General features: G+C 37.4%; 2 protein-coding genes across 2 annotated transcripts in view; one reads left to right on the forward strand and one right to left on the reverse strand.

Moving 5' to 3' along the window:
- The window catches only part of LOC126253189 (serine/threonine-protein kinase SMG1), a 395,243-nt gene that overhangs the window by 79,295 nt on the left and 299,492 nt on the right, over window positions 1-16,456 (reverse strand). The window lies entirely within an intron of this gene.
- Window positions 2,976-15,080, forward strand: LOC126253188 (octopamine receptor 1-like). Its single transcript, XM_049954352.1, has 4 exons — window positions 2,976-3,230; window positions 4,095-4,845; window positions 14,253-14,523; window positions 14,719-15,080. The coding sequence occupies exons 2-4, from the start codon at window positions 4,418-4,420 to the stop codon at window positions 15,022-15,024; spliced, it is 1,005 nt and encodes a 334-aa protein (XP_049810309.1). The 5' UTR covers window positions 2,976-3,230; window positions 4,095-4,417; the 3' UTR covers window positions 15,025-15,080.

A 16,456-nucleotide genomic window follows, 5' to 3' on the forward strand; every position in this document is an offset into this window, starting at 1 on the left:
TCAACTAATTTTCTGTATCTTTTCACATCATTTTTCTTCTAACTTCTGATGACAGAATCACCTCTTCTTAACGCTCAATATTCCTTCAGTTTTGAAAATGTGTTTTCTCATTTCTGCATCAGTGCTTCAAAAGGTGACTGACATAAAAAAATTTCACTATGAAATGATTAAAAAACTGAAATTCTTATATTCCTAATACCAATGAGAAGTCCAACTTACATTTTACTTATAGGAAGAACAAAGAGCACTAGTGTGAACAAATGTGTACTAATTATTTGCGGAGATGTCACAGATGCTCTAATATGGATATACTTTGAAGCTTCGTGACAACAAAACTGCACTGGAGAATGAGCCATAACAGATTCTCTGAGTAGATGCCCTCCATCTCCTCCCTGTCTAAGCCTCACAAGTTATTACAAATAACATATCTGAACTTGCTTCCTTCCATTTTCCCAAATTTTGGCTCTGCCGAACTATCCCAAAGCTGGTACTAGAAGAGATGTGTCCAACAAGTAACAGAAATGTCATAATTTTGTTTTCTGTATTAGAAGTGCTCAGTTTCTTTGTTGTTGTGTTAATTTTGCTGTAAGAACAGAGTAAGGTGTGCTGAAGTTTTAAGAACCTTAAATATTGCTTTTCTGCTATTAGTGAATAAAGGGTTTACAAAATGATTTAAGTGTTTCAAAGAAAGCTGTGAAGATGTCATTTTCAAGAAGTACCCTGGATGCCCCAGCCAATCATCATCAACAAATGAAATTGTGGAAAAAAGTACTGAAATGGTCACTAAATCACAGACAGACATTGTTGATGCTGTTGGCATATTAAATGGCCCATGCCATGAAATTTTCTGATGTTCTGAGTATGAAACATGTGACAGAAAAATTTGTTCCAAATGTGTCAAATTTCTAACAAAAACAGTGGCAAATGCAAGTTGCTTGGGAGTCACTAGCAAAAGTGAACAGCAATGCACAACAGATGAGGTGTCATAATAGGTGATGAAGCATGGATTTATGGACATGATGTCAAAATTAATACACTATCATTCCAAAGGAAGCATTCTAAATTGCCAAGATTGAAAAAAGCTCCACAAGAGCATTCAAATGTGTAGGTTATGCTTGCTCAGTTCTTCAATTTTAATGGCATAAAGCACCAAGAGTTCTTGCCACAAGATCGATCAATCAATCAATAAGCACTACTAATTACAAGTCCAACACAATTTGTGTGAAGCAATGTGGAGGCGGATTGGTAAGGGAATTGCACTTTGTTGCTTGTTTGCAAATTTTTGGCGAAATGCAAAACTGTAATGATGCCCCAGCCTCTATATTCGCTATGCATTATCCGTGTGACTTTATGTTCCTCATAATAAATAAAACCTTATGTGACACCATTTTACAAACATAGATGAGATTAGAAATGTGTTGTTGAGGGAGCTACAAACTATACCAAAGATGAAGTTCCAGAAGTGTTCCGAGGATAGAGGAGAAAAGAAGAAAGCTGGCATAAATTTATCATGAAATGGAGAGCATTATGAAGGGGTTAACATTAATGTACATCAATGAATAATACTTTAAAAATCAACAAAAATTCTCATTAGTTTTTAAACATGCCTCATACATTTATTACAACAGAATCTGCTGTTTGTGATATAAGTTCATCACCTTCCAGAGCAGCTCACTGTCTTTTGAAAACCTGTCATTTCAGCTTGTGTATGTCAGATGCTTAATGGTACGGAACTGTTGACTGGCAAGTGTTTGTACTGTTGTGCTCATCTTCTTTACAACATGTAACAGGCTAAAACATATGAAAAAGCTCTAGCCACGAAACCATAGTATGACGAAAGAGTTCTAGTCAAACAAAGTTATTACTTATCACAAAACCTTCTCTCCAGGCACAAAGCTGATTGAGACTGAGAAATTTCTTTTATAAATAATTTGTTTGATAACAGTGGCATGTGGCTGGGCAGTGCTGTCAATGAGGTACAAGGAAATATTTCTCCTGTTTCTTATGTTTAGGCATCTCCTTGATGAATATACGATCCATTTCACTTTCACTAGCCATAATTACTCCTTTCACTATAGTCTGTCCCTGAATCCATTTGTTTATTTCCTTTTCTCTGCTATCAAATCCCAAAATTCTCTTCTACTGTTCACTGTACAACCCTTAGCATCTGAACAATTTTCGTATTAAAAGTTTGTGTCAGTGCCTAAAAACACACTACTAGTAATTCAGTTTTATTGATAGTGCCTAAAGAACATTTTCCATGAAGATGAAACAACATTACAGACGAGTGACCATGTAAAATCATCTGTCAACTGTCTAGAAACAAGGACGAGAACTGATAAATGCACACACAGCTACGAAGCAAGTGCACTTCAACCCTGCTCATTCTCATTTCTTTATTATGAAGTTCCAAATGACATAATGGATGCTGGTTGCCAATGAAGTAACCGCCACTCAATAAATACGTAATCCGTCCCTCTACAACATGTAATAACTGTATATCAGGGAAATACAAGACTTCTACAATGCCAAAATTTGTACACACTGAAGACATTTGTTTGTTTAATGTAATGATAAATATAAATTCAATTGCACCAGATAAACACAACAATGAGCTATTCTAAAGATGTTTTGTGGTTTTTATTATCAGTGCTACCTCAAGCAATGTTTGACTGTCACACAGTGAAAGAAGAGGAAAACAATTATTACAATACTATGAACATTTATGACTCCATTAAATCTACAACTTTAATAGCTTCTTAGTGGAAGATCCTATTTGGTGAGAGGCCAATGTTATTCAGTGAGCATAAGATATATCAAGAATATAAACTGTTATGAATTTACGGCAGATACATATACTCTACTTCAGTGTTATTATTAGATACTGATAGCACCTTATCATATTGACCCTGCTATCTAGAGTCAGCATGGAAGGAAGCTTTGTATTTTTCTGATAACACTGGTCAATAGTGGGGGGGTCTAAGTTTTAACAACTTGCCTAGCAGAAAAATGGGAAAGAAAATGAAAATTCAGTGCAAGATGCAAAACACCATTAAATATTCTAACTCTTATCACCAAGCTCAGCTCTCTGAATGTTTATGTTGTTTACCTATGTAATTTACACCAGACTGATAAGTGATAGATATTGCCTTCAAAGCTAGAGTCAAAGTAGCTGTACCCGAAACAGCAATTCTCTTCATATATTATCCACACAGAATTACTAAGCACTGGTGAGTATGAGAGGTCTAACAACTGTATAAACCGTTTTCATTTCTGGATTTTCTGAAGACTACTTAAATCTTTATATAATTTTCCTACACTGGATAGATACCTCAACACTTATTTTACTTTTAAACTAACTCAAGAACATTGCTAACAGTGTTTCCATAGAAAAGCAGTTAGAAAACAATGAGACAGCATGCATTTATGAATTATGGTTGTCACATTCATTGAATGAAATTTATGTTGCTACCCATCCTGACATCACATTACCAAAAGATGTTTTATAGGTTTTCTCAAGGGACAGGAGGATACTGGTTCCTAAATTAACAAGTTTACGAAGGAACTAATTTATATATATCTTATAATTAAAACATAGTTCTGTACATAAAAGGAGTGGGTAATGAGGCACATTTGCAGTAAGTTACAAAAAATTTGCAGTAATAAATTTTATGATGATTCAAACACAAAAGACTAAAAAATATTAATGCAAACGACATTGTCACATATTCAAAACTGGTGTCACATATAGTTATAATATAAACTAATTATAAATGTGATGCAAGAATATATGAACAAAATTAAATAGCTGTTTGAAATAATAAAAAATCTGCTAGAATGGAGCAACAAATATTGGTCACTTCTCTTCTCAAACCATATGCTGAATTTGTAGTGAAAATTATTAATATAAGCAAGTATCATGTAAATTTTGACCAAATACTTTGCAGTTTCACTTTACCCATTTCATTTCTAGTTCATTACTTTACCCATTTCACTTCTAGTTCATTACGATATGTTGGATGCAGCCAAAATTAATGTTATAAATATAGTGTCATGATGCTGTAGATAAAACTGAATATGATTTCTTTCCACAGATTAAACAAAACATCCCACATTAGCGGCAGCAGGGACAATGAAAATAGCTTATATCCAGTGACACTGTCCATGAAGTGAAATTCTTATGAATGTGAAATGGTGAAAAGTAAGATTCATGATGGAAGACATATGATGAAAGAAAATGCTATGTGAGTCTATGGCTTAGGAGGAGGCAAACCATATGTGTGGGATCTAAGAATCAAGCTCACGCAAAAGATGTCCGTTTTCCCACTCATCTTCACACAAGAAGCACCTATTTTATATCAGAAAATGTGCATTTTCCCAGTGATCTTTTAGTGTTATATATGAGTGTGAGACTGACATGTCAGGACTCTTCAATGAGACCTTTTCGGGGAACTATTCAACAGACACTGAAGACAAAATTCTATTTGGATTGCCAGAGAGAGTGATATGGGCAACTATTGATGGAGCCCTCATGATTCCAATTTTAGCAGGGAACATTGTAACCATCTGCGCAATTTTATGGTGTCGACGTCTGTCAAGTGTACTATCAAACCAGTTCATCCTGAACTTGGCGATATCTGACTTGTTAGTAGGTCTATTTTTGCCATATCATATGGCATTCTCAATAATCGATGAACTGAACAAGTTCAAGAACACCTGTTTATTGCGATTTATACTAGTCATACTTCCAGCCAGTTCTTCAATATATAACCTCATAGCAATCGCTATTGACAGGTATATTTCCATCGTGTATCCACTACACTATTCAACGTACATGACAGCAAGGTAAGTTGCAAGAATTATTCATACGACATTTTTATAATTTCTTAAATGGTAAGATTCATGTCAGGTATCAAGATTGCTTTCTAACACACAGTATGTTATAGTACACATTACGAATTAAATCACACATTTTGCAGGAGCTGAAAGAAAAGTAAATATATAAATGTTCTAAGAGGACACACTTTAAAGTGAACAGTTTATGTCATTCTACATACTGTTTGTCAGGAAAACTGTAATAAAAAAGCTCCTGAAATTTTATGTAAACAGCTGCTATATCAATATCTCAATTACTTATTTGAATGGGACAGGAAATTATGAGGTTTGCTGATCAAAAGCAATTTATTACTACTGACTTTAACATATGTTTACTTGCTGACCCTCTACACTACGCTAAAGAAAGATTAGGGCTTAACCCTGAGGCCCAAGGATATAGATTTCAGCTACAGACCTCTACCATTTGAAATGGTGTATAAGCTGATAAAACATATCAGTTGAGGAGGGGGAGGAGGAGGAGGAGGAGGAGGAGGAGGAGGAGGAGCTGGTGGTGGCGGTGAGGGGGGAGGGGGGGGGGGGGGGGTTGAATAAATGCCAAGTGAATTATGTTAGCTTTTTGCTTAAATGAGTACTACTACTAGCACGTATCAGAAGATAAAACTGTCCTCAACACAAAGGTTGGCCTGAATACCACTGCTCTACTAAGGAATGGTCCCATTGGAGATAGTATGGCCTTACTTTCTCGACCTTCAAACTGATTTACCAAGCTAGTGATATACGGGTACACAGTTAAAAGTGGACTCCAAACCACAGTGTAACATGGCACTTTCACATACGCAAATTATTGCCAGAGGCAAAATATGTGAAAAGTGCCAAAAAAGTCCCAGGATCGATTGATATCTCTGGACCTCCAAGTACGTAGTCTGACACTTAACACACCATTCTAATAATAGATACAAGAGTGTAAATTAAACAAGAAATAATCTAAAGTAGAGTAATTAACTTCAGTGCTGTAATGGAGGTTCAAAACATGTCCACGTCCATAATAACTGCCATGTGCATTCGATGCTGGTACAGATGGAAGTTTCAAGCCAACACAGTAGTCAGTTTGACAAAAGAATGTATTTCCCCTCCCATGCTCCAATTGCTTCAGTGCATTGCAATACCTGAAGATATTGTTGTCTTATCTATCATTACCAAATACCCAAGTGGCATATATTTCTAGCAATAATCTAACAGGTCTTGCTGCATGTGGGTTGGTTGGTTGGTTGGTTTTGGGGAAGGAGACCAGACAGCGTGGTCATCGGTCTCATCGGATTAGGGAAGGATGGGGAAGGAAGTCGGCCGTGCCCTTTCAGAGGAACCATCCCGGCATTTGCCTGGAGTGATTTAGGGAAATCACGGAAAACCTAAATCAGGATGGCCGGACGCGGGATTGAACCGTCGTCCTCCCAAATGCGAGTCCAGTGTCTTACCACTGCGCCACCTCACTCGGTGCTGCATGTGGGTATTATACTGTCAAGTCACATTAATGTGATCATCTGTCAAAGCCTGAATAGCTACCTTTTGTAGCGCAGACTGCAGCGAGATGTGCAGGAAGAGTGTCATTGAGGTTCCGGAAGGTATTAACAGGAATTTGGCTTCACACTGATCCCAGTGTCGTGGCCAGCTGCACTAGGTTTCTTGGTTGAGGATCCATGGCGCAAACAGCCCAGTCTAAGTGGTCCCACAGATTATAGACTATGTTTAAATCCAGAGTGTTTGTGGCCAGGGGAATAGGGTAAAATCATCCTGAACCATGCACATACACTGTGACCTGTGTGACATGTTACATTGTCCTGCTGGTAGATGCCATTGTCTCAAGGAAAGGCAAACTGCATTTAGGAGTAGACATGATCCTAAGGGATAAATGCATATTATGTTGATCCATTGTACCTTCCAGAATGGCAAGATCACCCAGGGAATGCCATGAACACATTCCCCAGAACATAATGCTATCTTTTTGGCCTGGACCCTTCCGAACATTGTTGCAGGGTGTTGGCTTTCAAATGTTTCACACCACACATGCCAACATCCATTTGTCTGTTGGGGCATAAAACATGATTAGTTTAGAAGGTCACCTGTGCCACTGGGTGAATGTCCAGCTGTGGTACAGATGTGCAAATTCCAGTATTCATTGCCTAAGAACTGCTGTCAGCATAGGTGAATGAATGAAGGGCCTGTTGAGGAAACTCATACACAATGTTCACCGAACAAACATTGAGGAGCCGTTGTTGGTAGGCCCTTGGTTCATCTGGGCAGTCGGTAGCTGAACAGTTACACATCTATTCACCCGTACAAACCTCGGCAGCCATCATTCACCTGTCATCTACAGCCCCTGGTGTACCACAACTGTCTCAGTGCTGCTTTTGGATAGTGCCATTTTTCCATGCAGGGAATACTTTGAGCACAGCAGCATGCAACCAGTTTACGAACTTTGTTGTTTAAAAAATGCTTCCACCCTTGGCCTGAAAGCCAATGTTCATGTCTTTTGGAGATCAGATAAATCACCCCATTTCCAACAACTGCACTGTTTTCCGCATCACCCCAACATGCTTTATATATTCTCAACTGCTAGTGGTTACTGCACACTGAAGTTTAATATAGGCAATTATCACATTAATGTGAATGAGCTGTGTATCTGCAATATGGGTTCTAATGAAGGGCAAGCCTAATATTTCTACGAGTTTAATTCAACATAATAAAACTCCACAATTTTTGTAATTTTTCTGTTATGTTGACACGTTCTACATCATAGCTTTCATGATGAATGTAGAGTATATGAATGGAACTAACTGTCAATCGAAATATAGCTGAAAATGAAATCTTATTTTTCTGGGCATCTGTTGGTGTAAGGGACCGACAGTCTTCAATGGCTCATTATGGAGTACTAATGTAATTACAATTTATTCAGCCTGTTACCCTAGTTACCTCTGTTTCTTTTTAAAACACACTGTCAGAAAAAAGAAAAAAAAATAGTACACCTGGATAGATTAAGTTGATTTTGATCCGTTGATGGCATATGTGCACCTGGGGGATAGCAGGTGTACTGATAATGGTTAACTGCAATACTGACTCTGATCTTATGTACCAAGTGCTAAAAATTTTTAAATTCTACTTAATAATGACATATTACACAAAGGTAAACTCCTAAAGAAAAGAAAGAAACAAGTGACATTTAATCCAGCTGTGTTCATGACTGTATAGTGTTCAAGAGACTCTATGTACAAGAAGGAAACAGTTATAAAATTAGTATGCGTCTTAATGTGAAACCGACACACTTTCAACTGGTATAACAGAGAAGCACCATGGAAGGATAGACAAATAATAATAATCCGTGAGCTTGTCAACAATGGTAGTCTGTATGAATTCAACCACTGAAATACTGAAATGTATTATTAACAGTGTAACAGAATAAGGATGAAAATGTAAGCTTACTGGACAGAAATGATTGCAGAGCTGAATCTCAGGTTTCCAGAATTTGCAAAATTATATCATTAAAGTAAAGACAGGGAAAAAATGGAATGAAGCAACTGCTACATCTACTTCTATACTAAGCAAGCCACAACAAAGTGGATGGCAGAATTATCTCTTATGAAAATGTCTTCCCATCCCATCCATGTATGGAGCAGGTGAAGAAAAATTTCTTAAGCAATCAATGTAATCTTGCCTTTACAGTCTCTATGGGAGTGATACATAGTAGGTTGTTGTACTTTAGTACATGCCTACATTTGTCACTTAATACTCATTGTAGCATCCTCAGGATAGTTGGTGCCTGTCTTGTAGCTGGGATCTTTATAAACATTTTAGGAAGGGCCACACAATTGTTTTGTAAACAATCTCTTCTGATTCACTGGTAGGACGCTAGGAAAATGCAATCAATCTACAAATTCTGCCACCCGCTGTACGTACTACTGAGTCTACATGGTCACTCCCTTTCATATTCCTTCAGACTGTCACACCTGCATATTTGTGCGAGTTCACTGATATGATGTTCACACAGCACTACGATCTGGTGTTTTGCAAAGTGCACAATTTTATATCTCTGACTGTACAACCAGTTATCAATCTTTGCACCACGAAATCTTACCAAGATTTGACTGAATATTTCTACAGTTCTTTCAGGCACTACTTCATTCCTGATAATTGCATCATCTGCAAACAGTCTGAGGTTACTATTAATATTGCCTTCTCTGTCAGATCAGGAAAGTAGCTCCTTATACTCATAGGAAATACAAATAATTGTAAGGGTAACTACTCGTCTCATAATTTATTTATAATGGGTGGGCCAACAGAAATCTCCATTACTGACAACTATCAACTTATCTAATATGGAATGAAAACACAATCAAATGAAGGTCCACATTGAAATTTATCACATGATAGTGCATCACACACAATTGCAGACTTTATGGGATTAACTATCTCTTGGGACCTGTGAAGTTATATTCACTGCAAGAAATAAAGGCAAGTATCTGAAGAAAACAGACTTTACAGTGATGTGACAAATTACCAGAAGCCTGAGTGAATCAACAATGAGGGAAAGGCAGACATCAAAAAGCAAATGCCAACTACAGAATAGTTTTGAAAACATGAGACATTAGAAATGGTTGAAGGGGCTTTGGGACAACTAAGTAAGAATGACTAGAAGCTACAAATTTTATACTAGTAATGTGCAATACAGATAATAAACAAAATTATCTTTGTGTCCGCTGCAGTATTTGGGTAATTTGGATTATTTTCCTGGGACCAGTAAAGCCACAAACTATAGTAGGTATGAACATGCTCTACTTGGTTCCAGTAATCCACATTGCCTCAACTTCCATTAACATCGCCTGCTGTTGGCTAGTATTTTTCCTTTCCTCCGATGCTCTCATCCCTCTCCCCCCTGCTCTTTACTTTTCTTCTGCCATCCTCATAAGAGTTATCCCATATCTCCATCCGGATATTGCAATAATTTCCCTTCTTTTTAATTCACTTATTTTGCTCATTTTGCTTTTTCTTATCTGCTGTTTTGTTCTTATCTGCATCTTATCTGCATCTATTGCTTCTATTCCACCTCTGTCTTTTCTTTTCATTTCTTTGCCTTTTGCCTCAATTTCAGTTAAATCTGACTTAACAGTCCTTGGGAAACAAAGCACTGATTAAACCTAGGGCAGTAACAAAACAAGTATAATCAATGAAGAACTTCCATTATACTTCATCAGAGGAAATTTGGAACCAAGTTGAGGCTCTGAAACCAATTCTGTCCCAATCCCGGTACTCAGCATATCGAGCGCAAGTTATGACAGCGGTGGTCCAGGAGAGGATACATTGGTTTCGACACCATTCTCAACAAAATCTGTGCCTGTACTGGACCAGTGGGGATGTAATGTCACAATGATAAGTGGGCTCTTACTGCAAAGTTTTTTGTCAATTTGACTCGACATTATAATCGAGAAATAGCATCACATAGCATCTCCACCCAGTATGTTTCAATTAGTTCCCTCCTCCCTTTTTGAGTGCTTTACTTTTTTTTCCAGGCAGTGTATCTGAGCACTTACATTTTGCTGATATTTTGCAATTTATCTCAAAGTCAAGATACACTTCAATAGCAAATTGAGAAACTTAATAAGTTTTAAAATATGGTTAATTACAATAAGAGTAACATAAAGTATAGTGAGCATATCAAAAAGAAAATAGTACGAACCTACAGTGATGTCAGAATGAGTAATTAGCAATTGTATTTAGGGTAACAGAAAACCATGGCTACAGGGATAGAAAAATAAATAAAGGGAAGAGTAAAAATGATCCTCAGTGCTTTTAATACGCTAAATAGTTTTCAGAACTATTGCAATGTGACTGGAAAGTAAAGTTTATAATCAATGTGTGTCACCCATTTTGACTTCAGCTACGAGACTTGGAAAACAAATCAAATACTACAGGTTGTTCAACAGGCAATGGAGAGATGCAAGTTGAAAATTACTGGGAGGGACAGAAACAACAAGCAAAAGGTGCAGGGACCCAAATGAAGTGGAATACAGGACTGCAACTCCAATCAAAAAGAAATGGAGGCTTGTGGTGTACATAGCCAGTTTACTAATGAATAGTAGATAACCAATGAAGTTCTTTCCTGGATTTTTTTTAAAAGAAGAAGAAGAAGAGGAGGAAGAAGAAGAAGAAGAGGAGGAAGAAGAAGAAGAAGAAGAAGAGGAGGAAGAGGAAGACGAGGAGGAGGAGGAAGAGGAAGACGAGGAGGAGGAGGAGGAGGAGGAAGACGAGGAGGAGGAGGAGGAGGAGGAGGAAGACGAGGAGGAGGAGGAGGAGGAGGAGGAGGAGGAAGACGAGGAGGAGGAGGAAGAAGAAGACGAGGAGGAGGAAGAAGAAGAGGAGGAGGAGGAGGAGGAAGAAGAAGAAGAAGAAGATGGTGGAGGTGGGTAGGCTGCTATAGTAAAACAATGAAAGAGTAGCATATATGCATATTTGTGGAGACCATACTACATGGAAAAGCTTACAGCAGAGATGGAATGTAAAGCCACATCAAACAGTGATGTATATCTCTAGCACATTACTGTCTGATTTAGGAATTACATACAAAGCCTTTGAACAACAAGGCAAATGTTACAATATAAATTAAAGTGTGTGACTGACATAAGCAAAAGGACCATTTCACAAAATCTCTGAAGTTTGAAAAACAATGTGTGCCAAAAACACGTTTAACTGTAACAAACTATACAGGAAACTTCATCAAGTGCACCACAATTTTTGTGGTGGCTACAAAATATTTCATTACAAAGGATATTGGAAGATTTACTTCCAAAGGGAGCACAGGAACTAAATTAATGCAAATGAGAGGAATGCACAAAGTTGAGAACTTTTAACATTGCAGCACTTCAGCAATCGTGAATAATTTAATGATTATAAAGATTCCACCTTGATTGTAAATTGAACACACTAAAACTACAAACCGTCCAACGAGGCATGGTCCAACATTAATACAGAATTAATGTTGGATCACGCCTCTTTAGGCAGTTTGTAGTTTTAGTACGTTCCGAAGAAGGCGTGGTTATCCGCACCGAAACCATGTCAATATCCGGTTTCAATTTGCAATTGAGGCGGAATCTTTACAATCATTAATGCACAAATGAAATAGTTATGTTCTGAAAGGAAATTTATAATCACAAGGATACAGTATGGTTGGGCTACACTTATCTTCAGGCATCACAATGCTAAGTACTGGCCATACACACTCAGAACTACAATAAGCTAATCTAGCTTTTGGAACCGTCACGCCATGTCTCAGACAGGAAAGAGGAATAGACTGAAGGAGGTTAGAAAGGGACAGAATATTATAGTGAGTCACTTAACAGAGCATTGGTGCACCTCAAGTATAATTGCAGTTTACTGTGCCAGGCCTTCTGTTCATTTTTGGTGTAAGGGTGACACTTGATGGCATCAGCTATACAGCTTTCACAACTCACATAACGTACAAGTTGGCAGTTAGTGGGCAGTGAACTGCTGTTCAAAAGCATCTCAAATATGTTCAACTGTGTCGACATGTGACAAACTTAAGAGCAGAATGTCAAGTGGTCCCAAATAGTAAATACCAACATGGCTTGGAAAGTCTCACAACACAGTTATTGAACAAGCAATCTTCTGGCACAAAATTTATCCTGACACTATTAACAACCTGTTCCTATGCCATATGTAACTGTAGTTTTAATTGGCTATATCGTCAGGACAAAAAAAAAAAAAAAAAAAAAAAAAAAAAAAAGCATATACAGAGTGTCTGCTCTACAACAACACATTTTAGAATGTGTGCTTTAAAAATTTTTGCACAGGCAGCTGACAACTTTGTACACATACTTCTAACTTTTGGAGTCACACCATTCCCCCTTTCATCTGATGGTCCAACCTTCCCTAACCAAGTCCTCTTCCTTTTCTGAAGTAGGATCCTGTGGCTCTCTCATAGCTAAAACTGCTAGTATCTTCTTCGTAGTATATCAGTGACTATACTGGGAGTTGTGCCTTGTGAACGAAAGTACTGGTTAGCATCTCAGTCTGCGAATACAACCATTTTCTGAAATGGCTTTTCCTTTTTATACATATTAATATATATGGCGGACAAGCAAACACTATTTTCTGTACACTTGCTCTCGATGCCTGAAACATCACAATCTACACTTTCTAAGAGTCATTATATCTGTCTCATATTCTCTGCTTAACTACTGCAACCTTTAACCATTTGAACCTGGCAATTACACTATGTTAAACTTTTTGCATATTATCTAGTCATCATCATTCCACCGTAGGTGGATAGTTAATCTTTCAACTGATCCATACACCCCACTAGTCTAATAAGTTTCAAGACTTTATTAATCCTTTTGTTGCTGTGGACACATACACATGACTTGCTACATCATTCCCCACGTACTATGGGCATGTACACACTCACTCACCATTTGGGTTTCTACAGTGCAATGGATGTCTCAATATGTCCTGAGCCGCAGACCTCCCACTACTAAGGACAAGTTACTTTCATATCACAGTGAATACAACAGTATTTATGACACAACATATGTACATCATTACATACTATCATCTGCAAAAAAAAAAAAAAAAAAAAAAAAAAAAAAAAAAAAAAAAAAAAAACTTGTTTCAATATACTGAATCATTTATGAGATATGATGACTGTTATGACCACGCGAATCGTGATGCACATGGATGTGAATGGGCACGTTGCAGGTGAGCATCCTTCGGATATAAAAGGCAGTAACTTGAGTATGAAATGAGATATCCTCCTGCTGACAATTGTAAATAAAATTTCCACATGTTATCTAAATTTCACTCACTGTAATGCACGACCTAAAATTAACCATACGCAAAGTTCACGCAACGCACTTTTACCTCTGTAAACTCTAAACTTTCATGCAATGTTTTACTTAATTTGATGCACCACAAAAAGTATGATGGATAACAAAAAGAAATTCAGTTCTTAAGTGAGTGAAGGTATCACACTGTAAGATAGGCAAAAATCAAATTTTTTCATCAAATAATTTTGGGAAAAATGGATGATAAGTATTTCATATCAGCCATGTCTTTCAGCAAACAGTACAGTCATAACAAAAGCCACCTTAGCACAGAATGCAAAGAGCACGTCTGTAGCAGTGAATGGTTTAATAAAAAGTAGAGAAAAATTACAATGGTTTTTAATGCTCCAAGCATTCTAGATAGATGGGGAGGGAGGGAGGGAGGGAGGGGGGGGGGAGAAGAGAGAGGGGGGAGGGGGACATTTAATTAATTAATTTATTTATTTATTTATTTACCACTTTGTGAACTTAATCATGTTAGCACACTCTTAACTATCATTATTTCCTAAAATTTTGTTCTGTTTACAGGAAAGCATTAGTGATAGTCGGAGTTGGCTGGATACTTTCTGCCATAGTATCAACAATGCCCAGCTATTGGAATAAATACAGTGAAGACAAGGACTGTTTGGTTGACAATGTGCTACCAAAAGCCTACATCATATGCATCATCACACCAGCATTTGTTCTGGTACTTGTAGCAATGTTGGTACTTTACTGGCGAATATGGAAGGAAGCTTCAGAACAAGCCAGAAGACTTCGGAACGTTACTAACTCTCAGTCAGATTGGAAATCTGTCCAGGTGAGTATGTACACTGCTGTTTCATTTGCACAAAAATATGTTTAATCTAGCTGTAACTGCAATTGCTTTTTGCACTCTAAATCATTTAATACAATGACCATCTTAACTAATTTTTTTGTGGTTCTTATTTACTGAACTGTTCTCTCCCCTTGCTTTATTTTTATTTATTTATGTATTTAGTTTTTTCTTTCACAGGTTGTTCTTTTAGTCTTGGGCTCTTTCTCCATCTGTTGGCTACCATACTTCACAGTCATCTGTTGCCGTGTTGCTGGTGCGAAGTCATACACATCCTTTGTGGTTTACAAAGCAGCATTTTCAATGGGTATGGCCAACTCGTGCATAAATCCACTCATATATGCATGGAAAAACACTGAATTTAAGAATGCTTTTAGAAATATACTTCACTGCAAGTCACCAAACCGAGCAGATCATCTACTAGAAACTATAACTACACATACCGAACTGCACACTATTGACAGTTCATGTGGAGGTTTCACTTAACTGTCAATGATTGTTCAATCTTTTTTTTGTAAATATAGTTCTGAAAAAATGTAAAACTTTATCTTTGCAATTTATTTTTTCAATAGCCTCATTTATCAGTTCCTTCCACTCATTCCTAAAAGTCCAGAAAATAAGTAAATAAAAACTGAATGTCTGGCATTAACAGATTAATATCAATAAGAGAGGAACTGAATTTACATCAGAAGAAACCAAAATCATGGCATTAAAAGACTGCAACAGCAGAACGCAATCTGCAAGTTGCACAGATGTAAGTCAGAAAGGGTTCCTTAAACAAATGCCTGCTTCCTCTCAATGTCATTTTCATAAATGAAATTATAATATATTAACAGACCAAGAAAACATTTTTATAATGGGCCATCAATGAGCTTGCGATAAGCAGGGGGTAGTTTTCCAGGTAAACACACCCGTAGGCAGGCAATTGGACTAACACACCTCCCAGGATTACGAGAACAAAATGCATTCTGTAACTCACATGTTGTTCTAGTTTAATGGTATGTACTGCCCTTACACTGTAGACACAGATCAGCCAGATGAAACATGTAACAAAGCCTTGTTGTCAGATGACATCAAACAGAAAACAAAACTTGCAAGTTGTAATGTGTAACAGAAGTCACGATGATAATCGGAGATGGTGTTTGATGTCATCATGCAATATACCAGAACAAGTTTATCCAGTGTCTTTTTCTCACAAGTTTACACAGTTCACGTCAGAATATATTTGTCAAATATAAAGTTAAGGAAAAATTGCAGTGATCTGTGATGCACGGGATGTGACATACTAGCGGAAGAAAAAGCCTCATAAACCTCTTGAGAGAGTAACTGTGATGTATGACATTAAATTTCTCTAAATGACACTTATTACATCCCACAGCTGAGGTTGCTAACCAAAACTAGTTGACCGGTGCTCATCCCACAGATATCTGGCTCAAATCCTTGTAATGGAAGAAAAGTGTCATCACCAGCAAAGAGAAGATGGGCTATGGCATACAGATCCATATTATTAGATATTTTGCCAATGTTGCATTTTTAATTCCAAACCTTTTGCACTTTATGGCCTGAGGATATGTGACTGGCAATGGGAAATTGCAGCACCTTAAGCTCTCCCTTCTTTGCATTTTATACTCTATCGTAACAATACAACCACAAATTCTACTAACTTACACTACACTAGCTCTCTCCATGGTCATCCATGCAACACAGATATACACAGCACTATATTGGTCTGATGAATGCACAGGCAAACAGCCTCCATTAAGTCCCACCCATAACAGGAAAGTGCAGTTCTTGCATAGTCCCCTACATTCATGTGATGCACATCGCAATCAAAAATGAGGAGGCGAGAGAAGCATAAAAATTACCACCAGTTGCATGGTGTATTGGTTATTAATCAGTAAACATAGAGCCTTGACAC

This window comes from Schistocerca nitens, chromosome 4 (assembly GCF_023898315.1).
Source record: "Schistocerca nitens isolate TAMUIC-IGC-003100 chromosome 4, iqSchNite1.1, whole genome shotgun sequence".
Classification (NCBI taxonomy): domain Eukaryota; kingdom Metazoa; phylum Arthropoda; class Insecta; order Orthoptera; family Acrididae; genus Schistocerca; species Schistocerca nitens.